We start from the raw sequence: 20,776 nt of genomic DNA, 5'->3' as shown, positions 1-20,776 counted from the left end.
TCAGAAAACCTGACAAACCAATGAAGTTTGTTCTTTAATGTCAAGTATGTGCAGTTTATCATATTTGTGCTCTATGTACAGTACCAGTCAAAAGTTCAGAAATATTACAATTTTTAACATTTCTTTGTGTTGCTGCTTAACATCACAATATTACTGTTTTTACTGTATTTTTGATTAAATAAATGTAGCCATGGGGAGCATAAGAGACTTCTTTCAAAAACATTAAAAAAAAATGTAAATGTTTCCAAACTTTTTACTGTATATGCACTGATTAATGTTTATATTGGAATAAAAGTCTAAATTAAATATTTTAACAACCATTACTCTTAAATTAAACTGCTAAATTCATTACTTTTATATTGTCTTTATGTAATTTTTAAAGCATCTATTTTTTTTTCTTTTTTCTTAATGCACTTTCAATGGAGGAACCGAATTCTCTCAGGTTTCATTGAAATATCTTCATTTGTATTTCAAAGATGAACGAAAGTCTTATGGGTTTGGAATGACATGAGGGAGAGTAAATGACAGAATTTTCATTTTTTGGTGAACTATCTTAATTAAAACTGATTCAGTATTTCTTATACATTTGACACTGTTTTAATCACATTTCAATAATGATATTGTGATGCATTAAAGGGTTAGTTCACCCAAAAATGAAAATTCTGTCATCATTTACTCACCCTCATGTAGTTTCCTCGTAAGACTTTTGTTCATCTTCGGAACACAAATGTATTTTTTATTTAATTTCCTACTTCCCACTTCTGAAGTTCATGAGCTCATCATGTGCTTTGTGCTTTGTGCTTATTTATTGGAAAAATCTTAAAGCAAAAATGATATTTAGCATCCCATTCAGTGACAACCAAGTAAATATTCTAGTCAGCCTGCTGGCAATTCTGGAATTTCAGTCAAATACAGGCTATTTTCGATGTGTATAAAACATACAATATGGTTTAATTTACTATTCATAAATTATTATTATTCATTACTACTTATTATAAATTATATGTAAATATGCATAAAATTTAACAACAAGACAAGGCGATGTAGCTGTTGTGGAGAAAACTAATAAAGAATACCAGTCACACTCACAGCAGCAATCGTTCGGCCCCCTGCCATGTTCACAGTTTATGGCAATCCGAACTCAGAAAATTTTCCAGTAGTACATTCGACTTGAGAGTGTGTTCATGTCCAATTTTTTACTAGTAAACTTATATTTACGATAATTCCAAAAGAACATGAAGGCAGCATTAAACCATCTACAAAATCTAGATTCATCAAAAAAAAAAAAATCTACATGATGTTGTGAGGTAGTTGGCAATACCCAGCCTTAACACACGCATGCTGGACTAAGACTGACCATGCCAGAAGCACATGCAGCTGTGCCACAGCTCTGAAAAGATTATTATATTATTAATAACATGGTAGAATTAAATCCCTCTAAAAAAGCAGCATAAGTAGATCAAAGTGAGATGTTGTACCTGTAGTAGGATCCCAGTGAGATCATCCTCTGGGCCGATCACTGGCACCTGACTAACTGCTCTCATCTTTACGGAGCCATGGGGCGTTTCGACGGTAACCTTAGCCCTGCTCACCTCTGAGCTGTCTGTAACACATCAGATCAGCAAAGGACTCATTAGTACAGAATTTAATAATTCTGTTCAGTAACTCAAACTGAGTAAAACATTTTTTTTAACACAGCGCCATTAATCAGTGCTGACTGAACCCTTGGTGTAAGGCATTAGATCCTGACCTCTGCGTTGAGGAAGTGAAGTACTGAGCAAACTGTGAAACGTGTGTCCTCCTGTAGCTCCTCTCTCATGCTGGACTTCCACCAGATGTGCCATGTAGTCTAACAGGTAAAACATCCCTGATATTAGGACCATTTCACACACTGAATGCTGAGAGAACAGAGTAAATCAAATGAAAGATCCTCACTCTTGTCCATGATGTTTTGCTCCAGTGTCTGGGGATCATGGGACACGGCCTGGTCCAGATACTGCAGCAGTTTGCTCATGCTGGAGACAGGGATCCCAAAGGACTGGACGAACAACAGCAGCTGCTGGGGCTCCAGATCCTGTAGGGCTGCAAATGACAGAAATCCATTCGGACTTGTACACAAACCTTAGTTTATCAACTAACTCACTTTGAGGTTTAAAAGACACTTAATATTCAGTAATATTATCTATTTGACTGCACTGACACTATTGGATGAGAACAATACTAGAACTGAACTGAGCTGAATAATGACACTCTTCTGTAGAGCTGAAATTGAACTTGTTTTATAATTGATGAACTTTAAACAGTAATTGAACTCAACTCTGAACTGAACTGAGGTGAATTATGATACTATTGTCTTTTTAGAGCTGCTTATAGCTGTAATTGAATTTGTCTGGCAATACTGTGAAGCTGCTTTGAAACAATCTGTATTGTATTAAGTGCTATAGAAATGAAGCTGACTTGACTTGAACTACACAACTGTTCAAAAGTTTGGGGTCAGTAAGATGTAAGATTTTTGAAATTAATACTTTTATTCAGCAAAGATGAATTATTATTATAATAATATATTATTCACAGTATAGTAATATTTCACAATATTACTGTTTTTACTGTATTTTTAATCAAATAAATGCAACTTTAGTATTTTTTGGCATCAAATTTGGTATTTTGAAATCCGTATTCATAAACAAGATACGTTTACCTGCATCGACCAATCGGGAGACCTCAGATCGGATCATCCTTAATTTTAGCCAATCTGGCAAAAGAAGGGCCTCCTCAGACGTGTCAACAAGGAACGCAGTAGGAAGGGGCTTTTTATCAGGAAACCAGATATCCAGCAGTATATAGAACTCACTTTCCCCTAAAAACCACAATCACAGTAGCTGTTACTACAAGTAGATGCAGAATCAATCACTAAATACTGCAGCAGAGGAGACACTCACCTTTGGGAGGTCCCAGCGTGAGCAGGATGACCATAGCATGGACCACCAGAATGTGCATGGTGGCTGTTTCTCCTGTGGTCCATCGCAGAAACACTTGATCCTGAGACTCTGACTGTGAGGTTTAAAATGTGATCTTTAATCATGTGCACAAGCATTGATTTGAATTTCAAGTCCAGTTAATTGTTCCTTACCCAACTGTACAGATCCTCTCCCTCTTTTGTCTTCCTCATACGACGGATGTAGGCAGAGAAGATGGTGATCAGAGCCGAGAGAACGGCGTCAGACTCTGGCCTGCAGGAGTGCTTGGCGAACAGGCAGTTCATTATAGTGGAGCGTTCCACTATCAGACGAGCCACATCCTGAGAAGACGGGAAACACCAGAGAGGAGAGAAGAAAGAGGTTAGACAAGAGCTTTTTTCAGACAGATAAAAAGCTGTAGGTTTAGACTAACCAAGGCCAGGTCATTGTGGAGGGACTGCTCCTCCACTGGTGCATGCTGGGATAGGTAAATCAGGTATGCACTAATGGTTTGAGGATCTGTCTCCATGTGAATTGCCTGACAAAAAAAGAAAAAAAAACAACAACACACAAACACAATAAGCTGATCAAGTTACAAAGATTGATAATCATGTAACTGCGTAGGTGGACTGACCTGCTGTAAGGCGCTGGCTGTCAAGCCTCTCACGCTATCAAACAAAGGGAGTTTGGGGAGGTCCTGAAGGAGCCACTGGTAGCCTGGCAATAACTCTGCATCTCCAGAGTCCTCCTCCATGAGCTGATCCCTCTCTTCTCCATCTCTTAATCCTCCCTCAGTCAGCACCAGAGACAGCCCCTGATACACACATCACAATCAACCATCTTATTAAAGTGTCTAAATGAACCAAGCACCGGTAGACGGTTAATTAACTCCGCACCTTCATGGCCAGCACTCTAGAGGCCACCTGAGAAGAACTGAGACGCCGCAGGAAGTAGTCCAAGACCTCGCATGTGGTCTGTTCATCAGCCTTAGGACCCAGCAGAAGGTCCTGCAGTCGCCCAAGAAGCTGCCTCTGTTTCTGCTGCCTCTGATGGGAAATATGAGGAAGAAAAAATACAGTAAAAACCATAATATTGTAAAATATTAATACAATTTATTCTATTTAAATACATTTTAAAATGAAATGTATTCTTTTGATAGTCAAGCTGAATTTTCAGCATCATTACTCCCAGTGTCCCATGATCCTTCAGAAATCATTCAAAGATTTTTTTGCTCGAGAAACATTTCTTATTATTATCAATGATGAATACAGTTGTGCTGCACAACTGTTTATTATTTTATTTTTGTGAAAAACATACCTTTTTTTTCAGGATTTTTTGATGAATATAAAGTTCAAAAGAACAGCATTTATTTGAAATGAAAATCTTTTGTAAGATTATAAACATCTTTACTGTAGCTTTTGTTCAGTTTAACATCCTTGCTGATAAAAATGTGACCTGATAAAAGTGTGACCTCAGACTTTTTAATGGTAGTTTTATATATTCAGCATCTTGGCCCACCCTAACAAATCTACTACTGTAGGGATTGGAAAAACTGTCAAGTAAAACTAAACTTTAGTTTAAAGACAACATTACAAGATGACTTTGGGGGGAAATTTTTTTTTTATGGCCTCTTGAGAAGATAACAGAAATGTGAGGTCAAGGCTGAGCTTTACCTGTCTTTTCTTCACTCTCTGCTCTTTGCTCTCTCCTTCCTCCTCATCATCAATGGAAGAGGTGTCATCAGCAGCATCATGGAGGAGGAATTCACACAGGCACTGAACAGGCAGCACGTCCAAGGACCCTTCGCTGGACTGGACGAGATCAGCCAGCCACGGCATAGACTGAGAGGATGCCTGAATGGGGGAAAATCTGAAATTTAGCATGGCTCTTTATAAAGAACAGCTCTGCAAGTATATGAAAGCGTTTACTTGTCTCTGGATGATATTGAGCAGGAAGTCAGGGTTGCGGCTGCGGCAGAGCAAATGGCCCAGGCGCAAAGACTGGTTCAGACTCTTCACTTGATCCAGGACAAGAGGTGGTGGCCTACGTGGGGGTCCCCTGAGAAAAGAAGTAAACCAAAGACAGGGTCAGTTTCTTTAAAAACACACTGGCTTATCGCTGCAGCGACAAACGGAAAGTCATACTTGGGGTCTAGGCTGGTGAGCTGGGACAGCAGAAGGCTGTTGGTTTCTGTTATGGTCTGCTTGGTGGAGGCAGCTGCCAGGTGGCTCTCAAAGGCCAGGATCTCCTGCCGCTCCTTCTGAGAAATCTGCAGCTCTCGATTGATCATCTCTGTTTTGGTCTCCTCGTCGGCCACCGTGCACGGAGGGTAAGAATAGTTGCTGAGAAGAGAGCAAAAGAAAGAGTCGAGAGCTGAAATATCCATAAAACCACATTTCCACATAATATGCAGAACACTTACTTTGTCATAACCATCTCCATGAGCATTTTCAGAGTGGGGTAACCATCCCACGCTGCCAAACCTGAAACCATCAGTGACAGCGATATAATAGTATTCTAATGAGATGTTATTATGAAATGCAAGTATTGCATCATATCTGGCCTCACCGATTTTCTGTGGGTTGAACGCTGCCACCACAAGCAGCAGGAGCCAGGCCTTCCAGTAAAGAGTTGATATGGCCAGATTTGGAGGTTGATACCTAAAATGGAACATTTAATAAAGCATTTCACCTCTCATAAGAATAAACACAAATAGAGATTCCAGGAGCGGACAGACCACAGTGTGGCTTAAACATTCAAAGCAAATAGTCCCTGACACCCAATAATTATTTGGCAATATAAAGCTGGTGAATCACTAAATAATAAAGCAGAAGTTAAAAACAGCAGGGAATAAACTGGGTGAAAGGTAAATGCAGTACCCTGCAGGAAGCTGGATGTTCTCTGGGTGATGGTAGGTGCAAAGGTTCAGCACAGCATCAATGAGCTGGATCCTCTCGACTCGCAACACTTCCAAGTCTATAGTTGAGGATGTAGGAAGACAAACATCATCACATGGCTAGCTTTAACAACAGACCAGACCACTACTAAAAAGGTCTGAGCTGTTTTTTAATGATGTGTTCTGTGTGCTGTGTTCAAACATTCTAAACAGGAGCGCTGTCTTACCATCAGACTGAACTCCTGCAGCTCTCTTCACCAGGTGATCGGCCAACTCCATGGCGTCAGCTGGGCCCAGTGGCAAATCACGTGAGAGACCGATCACTAAGATGCGCATCAGTGTATCCTCCAGCAGAGGAACCTCAGAGCACAGCCGGAGAAAGAAACTAACAAACAAACAAACAGGAGATATGCTTTAGCAGCTATTAAAAAAATAGGACTAACAACCAGTCTTTCAGTACAACGTTCAATCAGAGAAGATATCTCACTTTCTGTCACTCTCAGGTGGCCAGTTGTCCCATTTATAATAGGTCTCAGGCTGCTCTGTGAAAAGCACCTTGTGAAGACTGTTGAAACACAATGAAACAATCAGCAAAATAACAACCTGCTGTATGCAAAGTCTTACAAGCAGCCTTACAGCTGACAGTTTAAATTTAAAATTTCCATCAAAGGTGTTAAATAGTCATGAAATATTAAATAAATTATGTTATTGTTGATTCACATTTTAAAGAGGTCATGACATATATGACTAATTTGACATATAAGAGGTCTTCGTACCATTAAAGGGGACCTGTTATGCCCTTTTTCACAAGATGTCTCTGGTGTCCCCAGAATGTGTCTGAAGTTTCAGCTCAAAATACCCCACAGATCATTTATTATAACTTGTCAAATGTGCCCCTATTTGGCCCTACACACAGTTTTTGTGTGTGTCCCTTTAAATGCAAATGAGCTGCTGATCCTCTTTCCAGAAGAGGGCGAAGCTTTAACAGCTCATGCCCTGCAACAACAAAAACGGAGAATCTCACACAGCCAAAATGTCAGAAATTGACAGTAGCCGTGTTCAGCCTTACATGTTCGAACCGGAGTCGGACACTGATGGAGAGACTCAGGAAGAAGTTACAACTTTTAGAATGTTACATATATGGATACATTTATGTAGAGTTAAGTTGATTCAACTAATCGAATAGCATGTACCGTCATGCTAATCTTTTATGCAAATCCAGCACTGAACTGCCCCACATTTGTGAAGCAGTCCGGCGTAAAATGATTGAACATTTTACCGACACATTTCCTTCATAAATGAAATTCAACCATGGTGTCCTCAGTGGCTCAGATGCAGGGAGTCTATGGAGCCTTATATGCTTGCCTTATGTTCTGAGCTCCCACTCTTACGTAAGAGTAGGGGGAAATCAGGAACTGCTTGTTTGGAGAGACTGTTTATGATTTATGAGGATTATAAAAAAAAACAAAAAACAAAATGGAGTGGGTGGATTTTAGGCTAGTTGTTTACATGCACTGTGGACACACATCTGTGTTCAAACACCTTATAAAAGTGAATTTTGCATAATAGGTCCCCTTTAAAACTTTAATCAAGCTCCAAAAATGTTTTTTGGATATTTTAATCCAAAAATCTTACATATTATGCTTTTAGCAATAAAGAAACTAGTCCTACATCCCTCTCATCCATACCAGTGCACGTAGTCTTTAGGTCCCACTTTACTGATGGTAGGAACCACTGAGTGTAGCCACCACACTGCATCTCTCTGGATGGCGGCGATCTGGTTCTGAAAGGACCTCAGTGCTTCCAGATCTGAAATACAGACACATTTGCAATGCTTATCATAGAAAGAGTTTTGAATATTGGGGCCTGTTTACACCTGGTCACTTCTGATTGTGAAAAGACCAGGTGTAACAGCCCTCAGAAACACTTGAGATTGATTTAAATCCGATCACTCAAACCACTTCAGGAGGTGGTCTGAGACACATTCCAGATGAAACTGGACAAGTGTAAATGCATCTGGTTGTTGAAACCACATATGTAATTTTTACTCCTCCAAAAATGGTAAAAAAAAAAAAAAAAGTCTGAGAGCACATTATAGGCTATATGACATGTTTTAGCCAGATCTGACAGCGCTGCAGCAACACGCATTGCCGCAGATGAGTAGCTGAGTATCTCTTCAGCAAGCCAACGCGCAAACTGCCGCAAATGAAACTGAAAGAAAGTCGCAGACGCTCAACACACAATCATCTTCATTAAAAGTAGTGAGACAAAATTATCTTACCAGTGCAGATGTCGCTCTCTCTCCTATTGCGGTCTTTGGTCTTGATATTAGCTGATGATAAATAAAATGCAGCTCATATCTGTTGCTTTCATTGACCTGAACTCCGCTAAATTTGCATATAGCGTGGGAATTGAAGATTGGATATATATTCGCTTTGGGGAGAGACACATTTATGCGGCCAAGTGTAAATGGAACCGTTTTAACAAATCAGAGAGCTATCCGATCAGTAAAAACACATGAAGTGACCAGATGTAAACAGGCCCTTGGATATGAGGCATTAAGAGTATAAAACATCTTACTCTTCTTCTCTCCTTTGTCCCACGCAATGCCGGCCTCTTTGACCTGAGCCGTGATCCCCAACATCATGGACACCGTCAAGAGATCCGTCACTTGGATGACAAATCGCTCCTGAAAAAATATGTACAGGCAATACATCAAAACAGATTTTCTTTTAAGAAACTACACATAATAAAGAGATCTATATAGGTCCTCACTTTGAACTCCATGTCCACATAACTGGCCTCTTTCCTCTCTTGCATGAGGCCTAAACAAAAGGACTGGAAGTTGATCTCATGTTTGGTCTGTTTAATGATTTCCCTAAGCAAGGCCCGCGATGCCCGCAGGTAGTCGTCCTTATTGGTCAGCAAGTCCTGGAACACCATTGCAAGAAACTGGGGACAAAACAAAACAACAGGACTCAAAATAAATGTTATTAAACTTCTCGGGTCCATACTTCACATTCATATCACAACTGGAATGTGTCAAGGTTTGACAGTAAGGTTTTGGGCTCTTAAAAACAAGTATGAGCAATACTAACAGTGACACTTGCCCTGGAAAACAACATTGATCACAGTTTTTTGTAATTGAGCATAAAGCCAGCAATGTTGGTTGAAAAGTCACCTTGGGTGCCTGCTCTGGGCTATGTTGCAGAACAGTATGGAGGACTTGCATATTATTGGGATTTCTGGCATTTGACAACTCGTTAAAGATCACAAACTTCACCATGGTGCCCAGATTATCTCGGTGAGCATTCAGAAGTTCCCTGCAGAACATGAGAAATACAAAAAGGTACATAAAATAAAAAAAGCATTTACATTTTACTTGGGGTGTAACATGGTGGTACATGTATTCGTAGTGAAAACTTTTGGTGCAGGCCTTTTGGTTCAGTACACGTGTACCGAATGAATTCAGTGTTGTTTTAACCACTGCACCTGTGGAACGTCTCTGTGTGCAGAAAGTAATTTTAAACTCAGAGTCCCCCCTAAGATGGGACAATATCTTTTGTATCAATATACTTCAATGTTGTAATGAAGGACAAAGAGTGAGCTGCTACCAAATAAGTGTAAGATCAAAGTACGTACATACGTACCGAACCATCATTTTTGTGTACCACTACTTTAACATTACTTTAGACTTTAACCCTTGTGCATCAATTTAAAAAGTTACTCTGAGGTACTTAGAAGACAAAAATGTCCCTGTCATAAAAATTTGAAGCTTGGGATCACAGACTTAAGTTTAGTCTCATTTTAAAGAAGACCCATGGCAGATTATTGCTGAAATAAAAGTTTAAAAAGTGAAAAAAAAAGCAAAAAAAAAAAGCCATAAATCTAAAGTTATGTTCCAAATTTGAGGAAGATATCTCAAAAAAAGTCAGTAAGATTTTGTTTGGGCACAGTACCAAATTTTCCCCATTAGATGCCAGCAAAGCTCCACTGGTACACACAGTAGTTGGGGAAAAAATAAATAAATAAATAACGACTTGTTTACTTGAATCCTTGTCAGTCACTGACACAAAGTTATTTTTGTGCACAAAAAATATTCTTGTCGCCTCATAACATTAAGATTAAACCACTGTAGTCACATTGTCAACTTTAACAATGTCTTTACTACTTTTCTTGGTAAAGTGGTGATTACATTACTTTCTATGGGGGTCAGAAAGCTCACGGATTTCATCAAAAATATCTTAATTTAAGTTCCAAACATGAACGAAGGTCTTGTGGGTGTGGAATGACATGAAGGTGAGTAATAAATGAGAGAATTTTCATTTTTGAGTGAACTAACCCTTTAAAGTACAAACTTATAATTTTGTGGAGTATAACCCGAGAGCTCAGGTTTGAAGGTGTAATGCAGACCTGACACACAGCATGTAGTGGTTGAGGAGAACTTTAGGTTTGAGGCGGATCTTGATGAGGTTCGAGATGACCTCCATATCGTCTGAGCCGTGTGTATTACAGTTCATGCACAGAGACATGAGAAGATCCTGTGCTGGCCGAGTCAGCTGGAAAAGCATCAAACAAGAACAAACCCTTAGATATGCGGTTTCACACTCTCAGACAAAGACACTTCCTCTCTTTTGTCCACCTTGCTGTACCTTGGGATTCTGTAACCACATCTCGAGTCTCTGCACGGCCATCAGTCGGACCTCTTTATAACCACAGGTGGCTGTGAGAAGACGCAAAAGGTTCCTGGACACATTGTCCATGGGCTGGCGACGGTTCAGCTGGTCCCTCAAAACATCCAACACGTACTCCTCCACACTTTCAGCCAGCTCTTCGTACCTGGAGCCGAGGCAGATAATGGTTACACTCATCCACATACCCATGTTACAGCTTTGTAAAATTATTTAAATAAGTAAATACATATTGTAAGAGCATATTGTTGTAATAATACCAAAATTTCAGTACCAGTGAAAATTCATATTTCTTGATACCAATTTCAGTACCACAGCAAAAAATTAACTATTTAAAGGGATAGTTCAAACAAAAATGCAAATCATCCCATGATTTAATCACCCTCAAGCCGTCTTAGGTGTATATGACTATCTTCTTTCAGCCAAACACAATCTGAGAAATATTAAAAAATGTCCTGGCTCTTCCAAGCTTTTATAATGGTAGTGAATTGTAGGGGGGAATCATGGGATAATAAATATATATATATATTCTCTTAAATATTGAACAAAAATATCTATATAACATATTAGTTACATATATACAACTGTTTAAAAAAAGTAAAAAAAAAAAAAAAATCTTCAAGGCTGCATTTATTTTAACAAAAATACAGTAAAACAGTAACATTCCAAAATATTATTTCATATAGGATACAAATATCCTTTTTTAAAACTCAACAACAGTCAAATAACTACCCCATGAAGTACTACGCAATGTCCTACGCTATAACATGTAGTACGTCATGGCATAGTAGATGTACGTCGAATGCTGTATGGCTGTCACGCTGGAAGCTCATTTTTTTACTTTATAAAGTTTTAAATAAAGATAGTTGTCTTACACAAATGCATCGATTCACTTCAGAAGGCCTTTATTAACCCCCTGGAGTCATATGGATTCATTTTTTTACAGATGATGTCTTTTTTTTGTCTTCAAAATGCGGGCAGCCATTCACAACCATTATAAACCTTGGAGGACTAAGGATATTTTTGAATATAGCTCTGATTGTGTTCGTCTGAAAGAAGATAGTTATATACACCTAGGAGGCTTGAGGGTGAGTAAATCATGGGATCATTTTCATTTTTGGGTGAACTATCCCTTTAATGAATCATTGCTGAATAAATGTATTAAATTCTTACCAACCCCAAACGTCAAAACTATGTAACGTAGCATTCTCAATTTAGCAAATATTACTTCAAGTTCTCAACATAATTATTCAATGTAATGTAGTTCTTTATAATTAAAGGGTTAGTTCACCCAAAAATGAAAATTATGTCATTAATGACTCACCCTCATGTCGTTCCACACCCGTAAGACCTCCGTTCATCTTCAGAACACAGTTTAAGATATTTTTGATTTAGTCCGAGAGCTTTCTGTCCCTCCATTGAAAATGTATGTACGGTATACTGTCCATGTCCAGAAAGGTAATAAAAACATCATCAAAGTAGTCCATGTGACATCAGTGGGTCAGTTAGAAGTTTTTGAAGCGTCAAAAATACATTTGGTCAAAATAACAAAAACTATGACTTTATTCAGCATTGTCTTCTCTTCCGGGTCTGTTGTTCATCCGTGTTCACGACTCCGCAGTGACGCTGCTTGTGACAGCGGTTGCTGCTGTGTAGGAGCTTCTTCCATCGCTCTTAGTTCTTCGTCTGTGTATTCGGGTTCAAATAAATATGGCTGAGCAAAAAAATGCAAGTCTTCCACTGTATCGAAATCCTTAGACATGTTTGTGAAGGTTTTTTTGTTTACAGCGTGCGTCTCCCTCAGACTGTAAACGAAGCTCGGGTGCACCGGATAACACGTCAGCAGCGTGAACGCGGATTGACAACAGACCCGGAAGAGAAGACAATGCTGAATAAAGTCCTAGTTTTTGTTATTTTTGGACCAAAACGTATTTTTGATGCTTCCAAAACTTCTAACTAACCCTCTGATGCCACATGGACTACTTTGATGATGTTTTTATTACCTTTCTGGACATGGACAGTCTACCGTACATACACTTTCAATGGAGGGACAGAAAGCTCTCGGACTAAATCTAAAATATCTTAAACTGTGTTCTGAAGATGAACGGAGGTCTTACGGGTTTGGAACGACATGAGGGTGAGTCATTAATGACAGTTTTGGGTGAACTAACCCTTTAAAGACTGCTACATTGTTTTGAGATATCTGTACTTCCCTACCTGGGCATAACCTGTCCATCATCCTCTGGACTGAGTTTCTCTTCAGCGATTAGGAGCTCAGTCTGACCTTCATCTTCATCTGGAGTGGAAGGATGAGGGCTGTTCCCTAAAATACAGTATTTTGCATCAGTTAAACCATATTTTACTAACCTACACATTTCAATCAATGACTGAGAATAGTCTTAGTACCACCAACCTGCACTGAGGTCACCTCCTGACCGCCCTGTTTCCGTCTGGAGCAGCATACTTTTAGGAGGCATCTTTGTTGTGAAGGCAGTCTGGATGTTATCAACAAATGTTTTACAGTGCGAGCTGTCCACCCAGATCCGCTCACCGAGAGAGTCCTCAATGTAGACCTGTGGAACACCACAATGACAGTGTATCAGTACTACGATTACTGTGAGATAGGAAAGCTGGCCAGATTGACTGCTTACTTTGACAAATATCTCAGGCCAGTTTTCATCCTCCTCATAGGCGGCCATTAAAAGGTTACAGGCCAGCACGGACACCAGGTTGTTCCCCTTGGCCTTAAAGTTAATTGAGGCATCACGGCGGAGCAAACTGCAGAGAGCCTGATCAAAGACGTTCAACACAATAAGCCACGTCACCAGCAGTAACAGTAAATTCCAGTAATATAGCACAGGAGATTCTATCTACCTCTATCACACCCTCTGTGGCAAAGACATTGGGCTTGATTTTGGCCAGAAACATAAGGCTGAGGTACAGCGTCATGTCAGGCTTGGCTCTGTTCATCTTCAGCTGTTTGACAGCCCCGCAGAGCACACCCTCAATGCGGTCGTCATTACCCTCTGCCTCCGCTGCCTCTATCTCATCCAGAAGAACAGCAGGGGAGACTGAAAAATAATCACATGTTGTGTGAATTCACATTGTGTGTAAAAACAAGGACTATGAAAATATGAACATTGGATTGGAAAATGGAGGTCTAAAGTAAGACATAACATACCAAATTAAATAGATTTTTTTCTGAATCTCACCTTCAATAGGAACTACAGATGGCTCTTTGATTGAAGGGGATATTGATCTCTTGTCAACAGCAGCCACCTCAGCGAGGCGAGAGAGGGCACTGGGTGGAGTATTAGAGTGCTTGGGCCGTTTGGAAAGACTGGACAGGCTGGAGGAAGAGGGTAGGGATGAAGCTGCCTCTCTCTTGCGGTCTGGGGGCAAAACGGTGGACGGTGGCTTCAAGAGAGCTGGGTTTGCTTTCGGCTCACTGCCTTGACTCTTCGCTCCAAGAGCAATGAAATCCCCTGGAGGTGGGTGACCTGAGGGACATCACATGACGATAAAGATGTGTCTGAAAATTACACATGGTTAATTAATCTACGTCTTTGCCGTAATCACAGCTAAACACTCATACCTGATGGTTTGTTGTTACTGGGACGCCTGATGCTTGTTGGCTTTGGTCGATTCATTGTTACACAATTTTTTTTACTGTAACTGTAAGAGACGTAAACACCAAAAAATTTGAATCACATTAGAGGAATTAAGTTACAATGATATTATCATACCATACAAAAACTGTATTCAGGTTTACTGTACGAGCTTGTATGTTGTTGATATGGCATATTTGGAGCTGGTAACATTGATATTGTACCACTGAGAAGGAATGAAAAACACCTTTTATTACCTTTAATAGCTGTTATTTTAAATTCGACTGTCTCTGTGTTTGTTTACAAGCTGTACTTGTCAAGTAGCGTCTTAGCAAAAACATCAAACTTTAGCCGCAATGTACTTTTTTAAAAAAAACATCTAACGTTAGTGCTAACAGTAGAATATGTTTAATATAACGTTACTGACATAGGAAGTGCAGGATATGAAAATAACATTTATAAACTACCTCAGTCTTTCAAAGGCGCTGCTACATGATTTGCCGTGTACGGTGTTTCTACTTCAGCTGCTGCAGTGGGAGAGTTTCCTGAAAGTGCGACAGCGCCACCTACAGTTCTGGAGCCTGTCTCAGAGACCAACCGGTATGACCGAGAGAAAATGTACAGGCAATAATGAACATTAACAAAAGGTAAAATTAATAACAATATTAATAACAGTAAACATTCATTAGTTGTTTTAGGGATACCTTGTACAATTAACAATCACTGTGTAATTGGTACTGTGTTGGATTGCCACTTCATGTGCATTAGGCTATATATAAAATCTAGGTCCTGAAGCAAAACCAGCAGAAAAGCAAAACGAAACTTCTTTTAAAAACATTAAAAATCTTAGTGGTTCCAAACTTTTGGACTGTACTGTATGTATATATTATATATATATATATAGATATATATATATATATATATATATATATATATATATATATATATATATATATTATATATATATATATAGATAGATTTTTAATGTTTTTAAAAGAAGTTTCGTCTGCTCACCAAGGCTACATTTGGATAAAAAAACATCTGCTAAATGACTAAATGTACATTTATTTAATTAAAAATACAGTAAAAACAGTAATATTGTGAAATATTATTACAATTTAAAATAACTGTTTTCTATTTGAATATATTTGACAAAGTAATTTATTCCTGTGATCAAAGCTGAATTTTCAGCATCATTACTCTAGTTTTCAGTGTCACATGATCCTTCAGAAATCATTCTAATATGCTGATTTGCTGCTCAAGAAACATTTAATGTGTACAATTGTACAAAATATTTGTGTACAATATTTTTTTTCAGGATTATTTGATGAATAGAAAGTTCAAAAGACCAGTGTTTATCTGAAATCTAATCTTTTGTAACATTATAAATGTCTTTACTGCCACTTTTGATTGATTTAATGCATCCTTGCTGAATAAAAGTATTTATTTCTTTAATTTCTAAAAATAAAAATTCTTACTGACCCCAAACTGTTGAACGGTAGTGTATAATGCTATAAAAGCTTTGTATTTCAGATAAATGCTGTTCTTTTGAACTTTCTATTCATCAAGAAATCCTGGAAAAAAAAGTACACAACTGTTTTCAACATTGAAAATAATCATAAATGTTTCTTGAGCAGCAAATCATCATATTAGAATGATTTCTGAAGGATCATGTGACACTGAAGACTGGAGTAACGATGCTGAAAATTCAGCTTTGCATCACAGGAATAAATTACTTTGTCAAATATATTTAAATAGTACACAGTTATTTTAAATTGTAATAATATTTCGCAATATTACTGTTTTTTTACTGTATTTTTAATTAAATAAATGTAGCCTGAGCAGACGAATTTAATGAAACATGATAGGCTTTGAAAAGGGACAATATTTGGGACAATACAATAAAATAAAATAAAATAAAATAAAAAACATAAAATAACACGATGAAATACCATAAGCTTACGATTCAATGAGCTTTAAAGAAATTGAAAAAACATTTACTTTACTTAAATAATAAAATAAAATAAAAAAGCATAATGAAACATGATAAGCTTATGTTTTTATGAGGTTTAAAGAAATTGAAAAAACATTTATTTTTCCAAAAATGAAATAAAATAAAATAATAAAATAAACTAAAAAAGCATAAGGAAACATAAGCTTATGTTTTTATGAGGTTTAAAGAAATTGGAAAAAAACATTTACTTTTCCAAAAATAAAATAAAATAAAATAAAATAAAATAAAATAAAATAAAATAAAATAAAATAAAATAAAATAAAATAAAATAAAATAAAATAAAATAAAATAAAATAAAATAAAATAAAATAAAATAAAATAAAATAAAATAAACATAATGAAACATGATACGTTTTTATGAGCTTTGAAGAAACTGAAAAAAAAATACTTTTTTGAAAATAAAATAAAATAATACAATAAAATATAATAACACAATGCAACATGATACGCTTAAGCTTTCATGAGCTTTGAAGAAATTGAAAAAAAAAAAAAAACATTTACTTTTCCAAAAATAATCAAATAAAATAAAATAATGAAAAAGCATAATGTAACAGGATAAGCTTGAGTTTTTATGAGCTCTGAAGAAACTGAAAAGACATTTTGGGACTTTTTTTTTTAAAAAAAGAAAACATAATGAAACATTAGTTCAAGCTTTTATGAGCTCTGAAGAAATAATATAATAAAATAAAATATTGTCAATAGACAAAAATTGTCTGGGTGTATGAAATCATTTGTCAGTCGGGAAAAGTCATCAAGTCATTTTGGAGCCCTAATCATTTATAACTTTCGTGGGTCATGTGATTTTTGAACACAGTGACCATCTGTGTATTAATGGATGTTTACCTTGAATCTAATTTATATGATGCAAAGGTCAGTAAAGTCAGTAAACCTGAATATAATATTCATTTATTTATTTGATTTCAGGGCGATATTATTGATCTAGATGTTTGACTTTAACAACATGTAAACAACCACCCACAGAATCATATTGTCTATAAAACTATAGCCTTTGTCTTAAACCACATGCACTCAGGGTGATTAGATGTCTCTGGGTGGCACTGTTGCTGCGGAGCGTTTGGGGACTATACAAGGAATGATGTTTCCAAGAATCTTCACTTTGAAAATGATGTCAGACGTGGAAACAGACATTACCGTGCCTGCCAGACAAAAGAAAACAGAACTTTCACCCAGAAAAGAACACCACAGAGAACACACACTGTAAGGTACTCAGCAAAAACAACATGTGCTTGTAATCGGACCTCTAAGGAGAAAATACACATGTGTGCCTGGTTACAGTTGCTGTAAGTATTGTTGAAAACATACTCCCCTGACAGGAACAATGAACGGCCGCTTCTGAAAGCCTTCCAGATATGAAATATGCATGCCACTTCTAAAATGTAGCGAGTGGAACAAAATCCCATATGTGTTTCCCTGAACCCAGAAGATTTGCTGAGTATTTCAGTTGTATTGGACTTTTAAAAGCATCTTCCCTGCATTTTCCCTAATTAGTAATGTTTTGGCTATGTCAATATATAAAACTTATTACTAGCCACACCAAACTGCCCACTTGTTATATAAAGTTTTTTAATATTAACCATATTTGTATGATGTCAGTGGCACACTACTGTTCCAAATAAAAATTCAGTGTCACAGGGGAAACCTGAAAAAATAAAAACTTTTTTGCTGTATTTTAGGTACTTATAATTGAAGAAATTATCAGGGCTCTTTATATAGTATAATAAAGTACAATATGAATAAACTTAAGAACAACATAGTTTTAGTTTCTGAAGATTCAGGCAGGTCTGTCTAATGTTTGGCTTAAGCCGGCATGATCTTAAGAACGGATGATGTGTTTCCACTTAAAAATCTCCTCTTTTTTCACTTCCACATGGTGGTTTCCCACAAGTCCCACAGGAAAGCAGAATGGCAGTCCATCACTTCTTTTATGTTATTTGAGCTACATTTGTCTTTTTCTCTTTTGAGGTGTGTAGATGCCACAAGAATGGTCCAAAGATCAGGTGTGGGGTTTCTGGTAAAGTGATATTTTTCACCTGTCCATGAGTGGAGAACACTTTTCATCAAACTTTAATTGATCATTAATTCAGGTCAATCTTTAAGATCACTTTATTACTTTATTTTAAAGATTTTGTTAACTGAAATAATTTCTTATACTAAAATAAAACATAATGAAACATGATAAGCTTTTATGAGCTTGAAAAGACATGTTGGGACCAAAAATAAAAACAAATAATATGATAAGCTTAAGTTTTATGAGCTTTGAATAAACTGAAAAGATTTTTACTTTTCCAAATGTTAAATAATAAAATAAAAAAACATTATGAAACACGATAAGCTTAAGTTTTTAAGAAATTATGCTGTGAGAATAAAAGCGATTTTAGTACACTCAGTGATCTCAGCAAAGTCTTAAAGATTTCATGTGAAAAAAGCATGTTTTCAGGTGCCATACATGTAAAATTTGGTAAAACTGATCAGAGAGAATTTATTAAATACCACCCAGAATTCTCGACATGAAAGAATCAAGAGGCCCGAAGAACAAACACTGATATCAAACCCATATGCTTCCTCAGACTGTGAATGTATTTGTGTTGAGTCACTGGTAGAGACTAAGAGAATGACTGAGCTGTAAGCAGGACTAAACCTGCTATGAACAAATGGTCCACATAATTATGCAGAAATAACTGAAAGAAAAAAAAAAATCAGTCACTATGAAATCAGTTTTTTTTTTTTCCATTTTAACCTTTATTTTTTTTTAAATGAATGCGCCCTTGTAATCTTTAATCAGAATAACATCCACTTCATTCCACTTTACTGGTGTGATGGCAGGACAACCTTTCACTCACATGAGATCCACCAATAGCAAACCACAACCATTCAATCAATTTCCAATAGACAAAGTCAAGTCCTGCCCTATACATTATATATATTATATTATATTAATTATATAAATTATATTATATTATAGCCTATCACATTACATTATATTATATTATAACCTATTATATTATATATCATGCCCTATATATAACAAACCCGATTCCAAAAAAGTTGGGACTCTGTACAAATTGTGAATAAAAAAGGAATGCAATAATTTACAAATCTCATAAACTTATATTTTATTCACAATAGAACATCGATAACATATCAAATGTTGAAAGTGAGACATTTTGAAATGTCATGCCAAATATTGGCTCATTTTGGATTTCATGAGAGCTACACATTCCAAAAAAGTTGGGACAGGTAGCAATAAGAGGCCGGAAAAGTTAAATGTACATTATAAGGAACAGCTGGAGGACCAATTTGCAAATTATTAGGTCAATTGGCAACATGATTGGGTATAAAAAGAGCCTCTCAGAGTGGCAGTGTCTCTCAGAAGTCAAGATGGGCAGAGGATCACCAATTCCCTCAATGCTGCGGTGAAAAATAGTGGAGCAATATCAGAAAGGAGTTTCTCAGAGAAAAATTGCAAAGAGTTTGAAGTTATCATCATCTACTGCATAATATCATCCAAAGATTCAGAGAATCTGGAACAATCTCTGTGCGTAAGGGTCAAGACCGGAAAACCATACTGGATGCCCGTGATCTTCGGGCCCATAGACGGCACTGCATCACATACAGGAATGCTACTGTAATGGAAATCACAACATGGGCTCAGGAATACTTCCAGTGAACACAATCCACCGTGCCATTCGCTGTTGCCGGCTAAAACTCTATAGGTCAAAAAAGAAGCCATATCTAAACATGATCCAGAAGCGCAGGCGTTTTCTCTGGGCCAAGGCTCATTTAAAATGGACTGTGGCAAAGTGGAAAACTGTTCTGTGGTAAGACGAATCAAAATTTGAATTTCTTTTTGGAAAACTGGGACGCCATGTCATCCGGACTAAAGAGGACAAGGACAACCCAAGTTGTTATCAGCGCTCAGTCCAGAAGCCTGCATCTCTGATGGTATGGGGTTGCATGAGTGCGTGTGGCATGGGCAGCTTACACATCTGGAAAGGCACCATCAATGCTGAAAGGTATATCCAAGTTCTAGAACAACATATGCTCCCATCCAGACGTCGTCTCTTTCAGGGAAGACCTTGCATTTTCCAACATGACAATGCCAGACCACGTACTGCATCAATTACAACATCATGGCTGTGTAGAAGGATCCGGGTACTGAAATGGCCAGCCTGCAGTGCAGATCTTTCACCCATAGAAAACATTTGGTGCATCATAAAGAGGAAGATGCGACAAAGAAGACCTAAGACAGTTGAGCAACTAGAAGCCTGTATTAGACAAGAATGGGACAACATTCCTATTCCTAAACTTGAGCAACTTGTGTCCTCAGTCCCCAGACGTTTGCAGACTGTTATAAAAAGAAGAGGGGATGCCACACAGTGGTAAACATGGCCTTGTCCCAACTTTTTTGAGATGTGTTGATGCCATGAAATTTAAAATCAACTTATTTTTCCCTTAAAATGATACATTTTCTCAGTTTAAATATTTGATAGGTCATCTATGTTATATTCTGAATAAAATAGTGAAATTTGAAACTTCCACATCATTGCATTCTGTCTTTATTCACAATTTGTACAGTGTCCCAACTTTTT

The 20,776-nt window shown here is 37.3% G+C and overlaps 1 protein-coding gene across 4 annotated transcripts in view; it reads right to left on the bottom strand.

The window, feature by feature from the left end:
- Positions 1-14,695, bottom strand: part of ints1 (integrator complex subunit 1) — a 32,569-nt gene extending 17,874 nt beyond the window's left edge. Inside the window, exons 1-32 of one of the 4 annotated variants that reach the window (XM_067382449.1) lie at positions 14,620-14,650; positions 14,322-14,378; positions 14,140-14,219; positions 13,757-14,044; positions 13,419-13,615; positions 13,196-13,333; positions 12,958-13,117; positions 12,762-12,867; positions 10,506-10,692; positions 10,267-10,412; positions 9,035-9,176; positions 8,629-8,805; positions 8,434-8,542; positions 8,135-8,185; positions 7,542-7,662; positions 6,341-6,418; positions 6,081-6,238; positions 5,837-5,933; positions 5,526-5,617; positions 5,380-5,440; positions 5,102-5,299; positions 4,886-5,015; positions 4,631-4,810; positions 3,854-4,003; positions 3,592-3,771; positions 3,391-3,495; positions 3,131-3,298; positions 2,940-3,051; positions 2,699-2,857; positions 1,936-2,082; positions 1,751-1,849; positions 1,479-1,603 (exon numbers count right to left, since the gene is read on the bottom strand). In XM_067382449.1, coding sequence (XP_067238550.1) covers positions 1,479-1,603; positions 1,751-1,849; positions 1,936-2,082; positions 2,699-2,857; positions 2,940-3,051; positions 3,131-3,298; positions 3,391-3,495; positions 3,592-3,771; positions 3,854-4,003; positions 4,631-4,810; positions 4,886-5,015; positions 5,102-5,299; positions 5,380-5,440; positions 5,526-5,617; positions 5,837-5,933; positions 6,081-6,238; positions 6,341-6,418; positions 7,542-7,662; positions 8,135-8,185; positions 8,434-8,542; positions 8,629-8,805; positions 9,035-9,176; positions 10,267-10,412; positions 10,506-10,692; positions 12,762-12,867; positions 12,958-13,117; positions 13,196-13,333; positions 13,419-13,615; positions 13,757-14,044; positions 14,140-14,219; positions 14,322-14,365 — 4,185 coding nt within the window. In that variant the 5' untranslated portion in view covers positions 14,366-14,378; positions 14,620-14,650. Of the gene's footprint in view, positions 1-1,478; positions 1,604-1,750; positions 1,850-1,935; positions 2,083-2,698; positions 2,858-2,939; positions 3,052-3,130; positions 3,299-3,390; positions 3,496-3,591; positions 3,772-3,853; positions 4,004-4,630; positions 4,811-4,885; positions 5,016-5,101; positions 5,300-5,379; positions 5,441-5,525; positions 5,618-5,836; positions 5,934-6,080; positions 6,239-6,340; positions 6,419-7,541; positions 7,663-8,134; positions 8,186-8,433; positions 8,543-8,628; positions 8,806-9,034; positions 9,177-10,266; positions 10,413-10,505; positions 10,693-12,761; positions 12,868-12,957; positions 13,118-13,195; positions 13,334-13,418; positions 13,616-13,756; positions 14,045-14,139; positions 14,220-14,321; positions 14,379-14,409; positions 14,596-14,619 lie in introns of those variants that run through there. The other 3 variants (XM_067382452.1, XM_067382451.1, XM_067382453.1) reach the window with 3 other exon arrangements.
- Positions 14,696-20,776: the final 6,081 nt, after the last annotated feature.

This window comes from Chanodichthys erythropterus, chromosome 3, assembly GCF_024489055.1.
Source record: "Chanodichthys erythropterus isolate Z2021 chromosome 3, ASM2448905v1, whole genome shotgun sequence".
Taxonomy (NCBI): domain Eukaryota; kingdom Metazoa; phylum Chordata; class Actinopteri; order Cypriniformes; family Xenocyprididae; genus Chanodichthys; species Chanodichthys erythropterus.
This window is presented reverse-complemented; position numbering and strand designations above follow the sequence as displayed.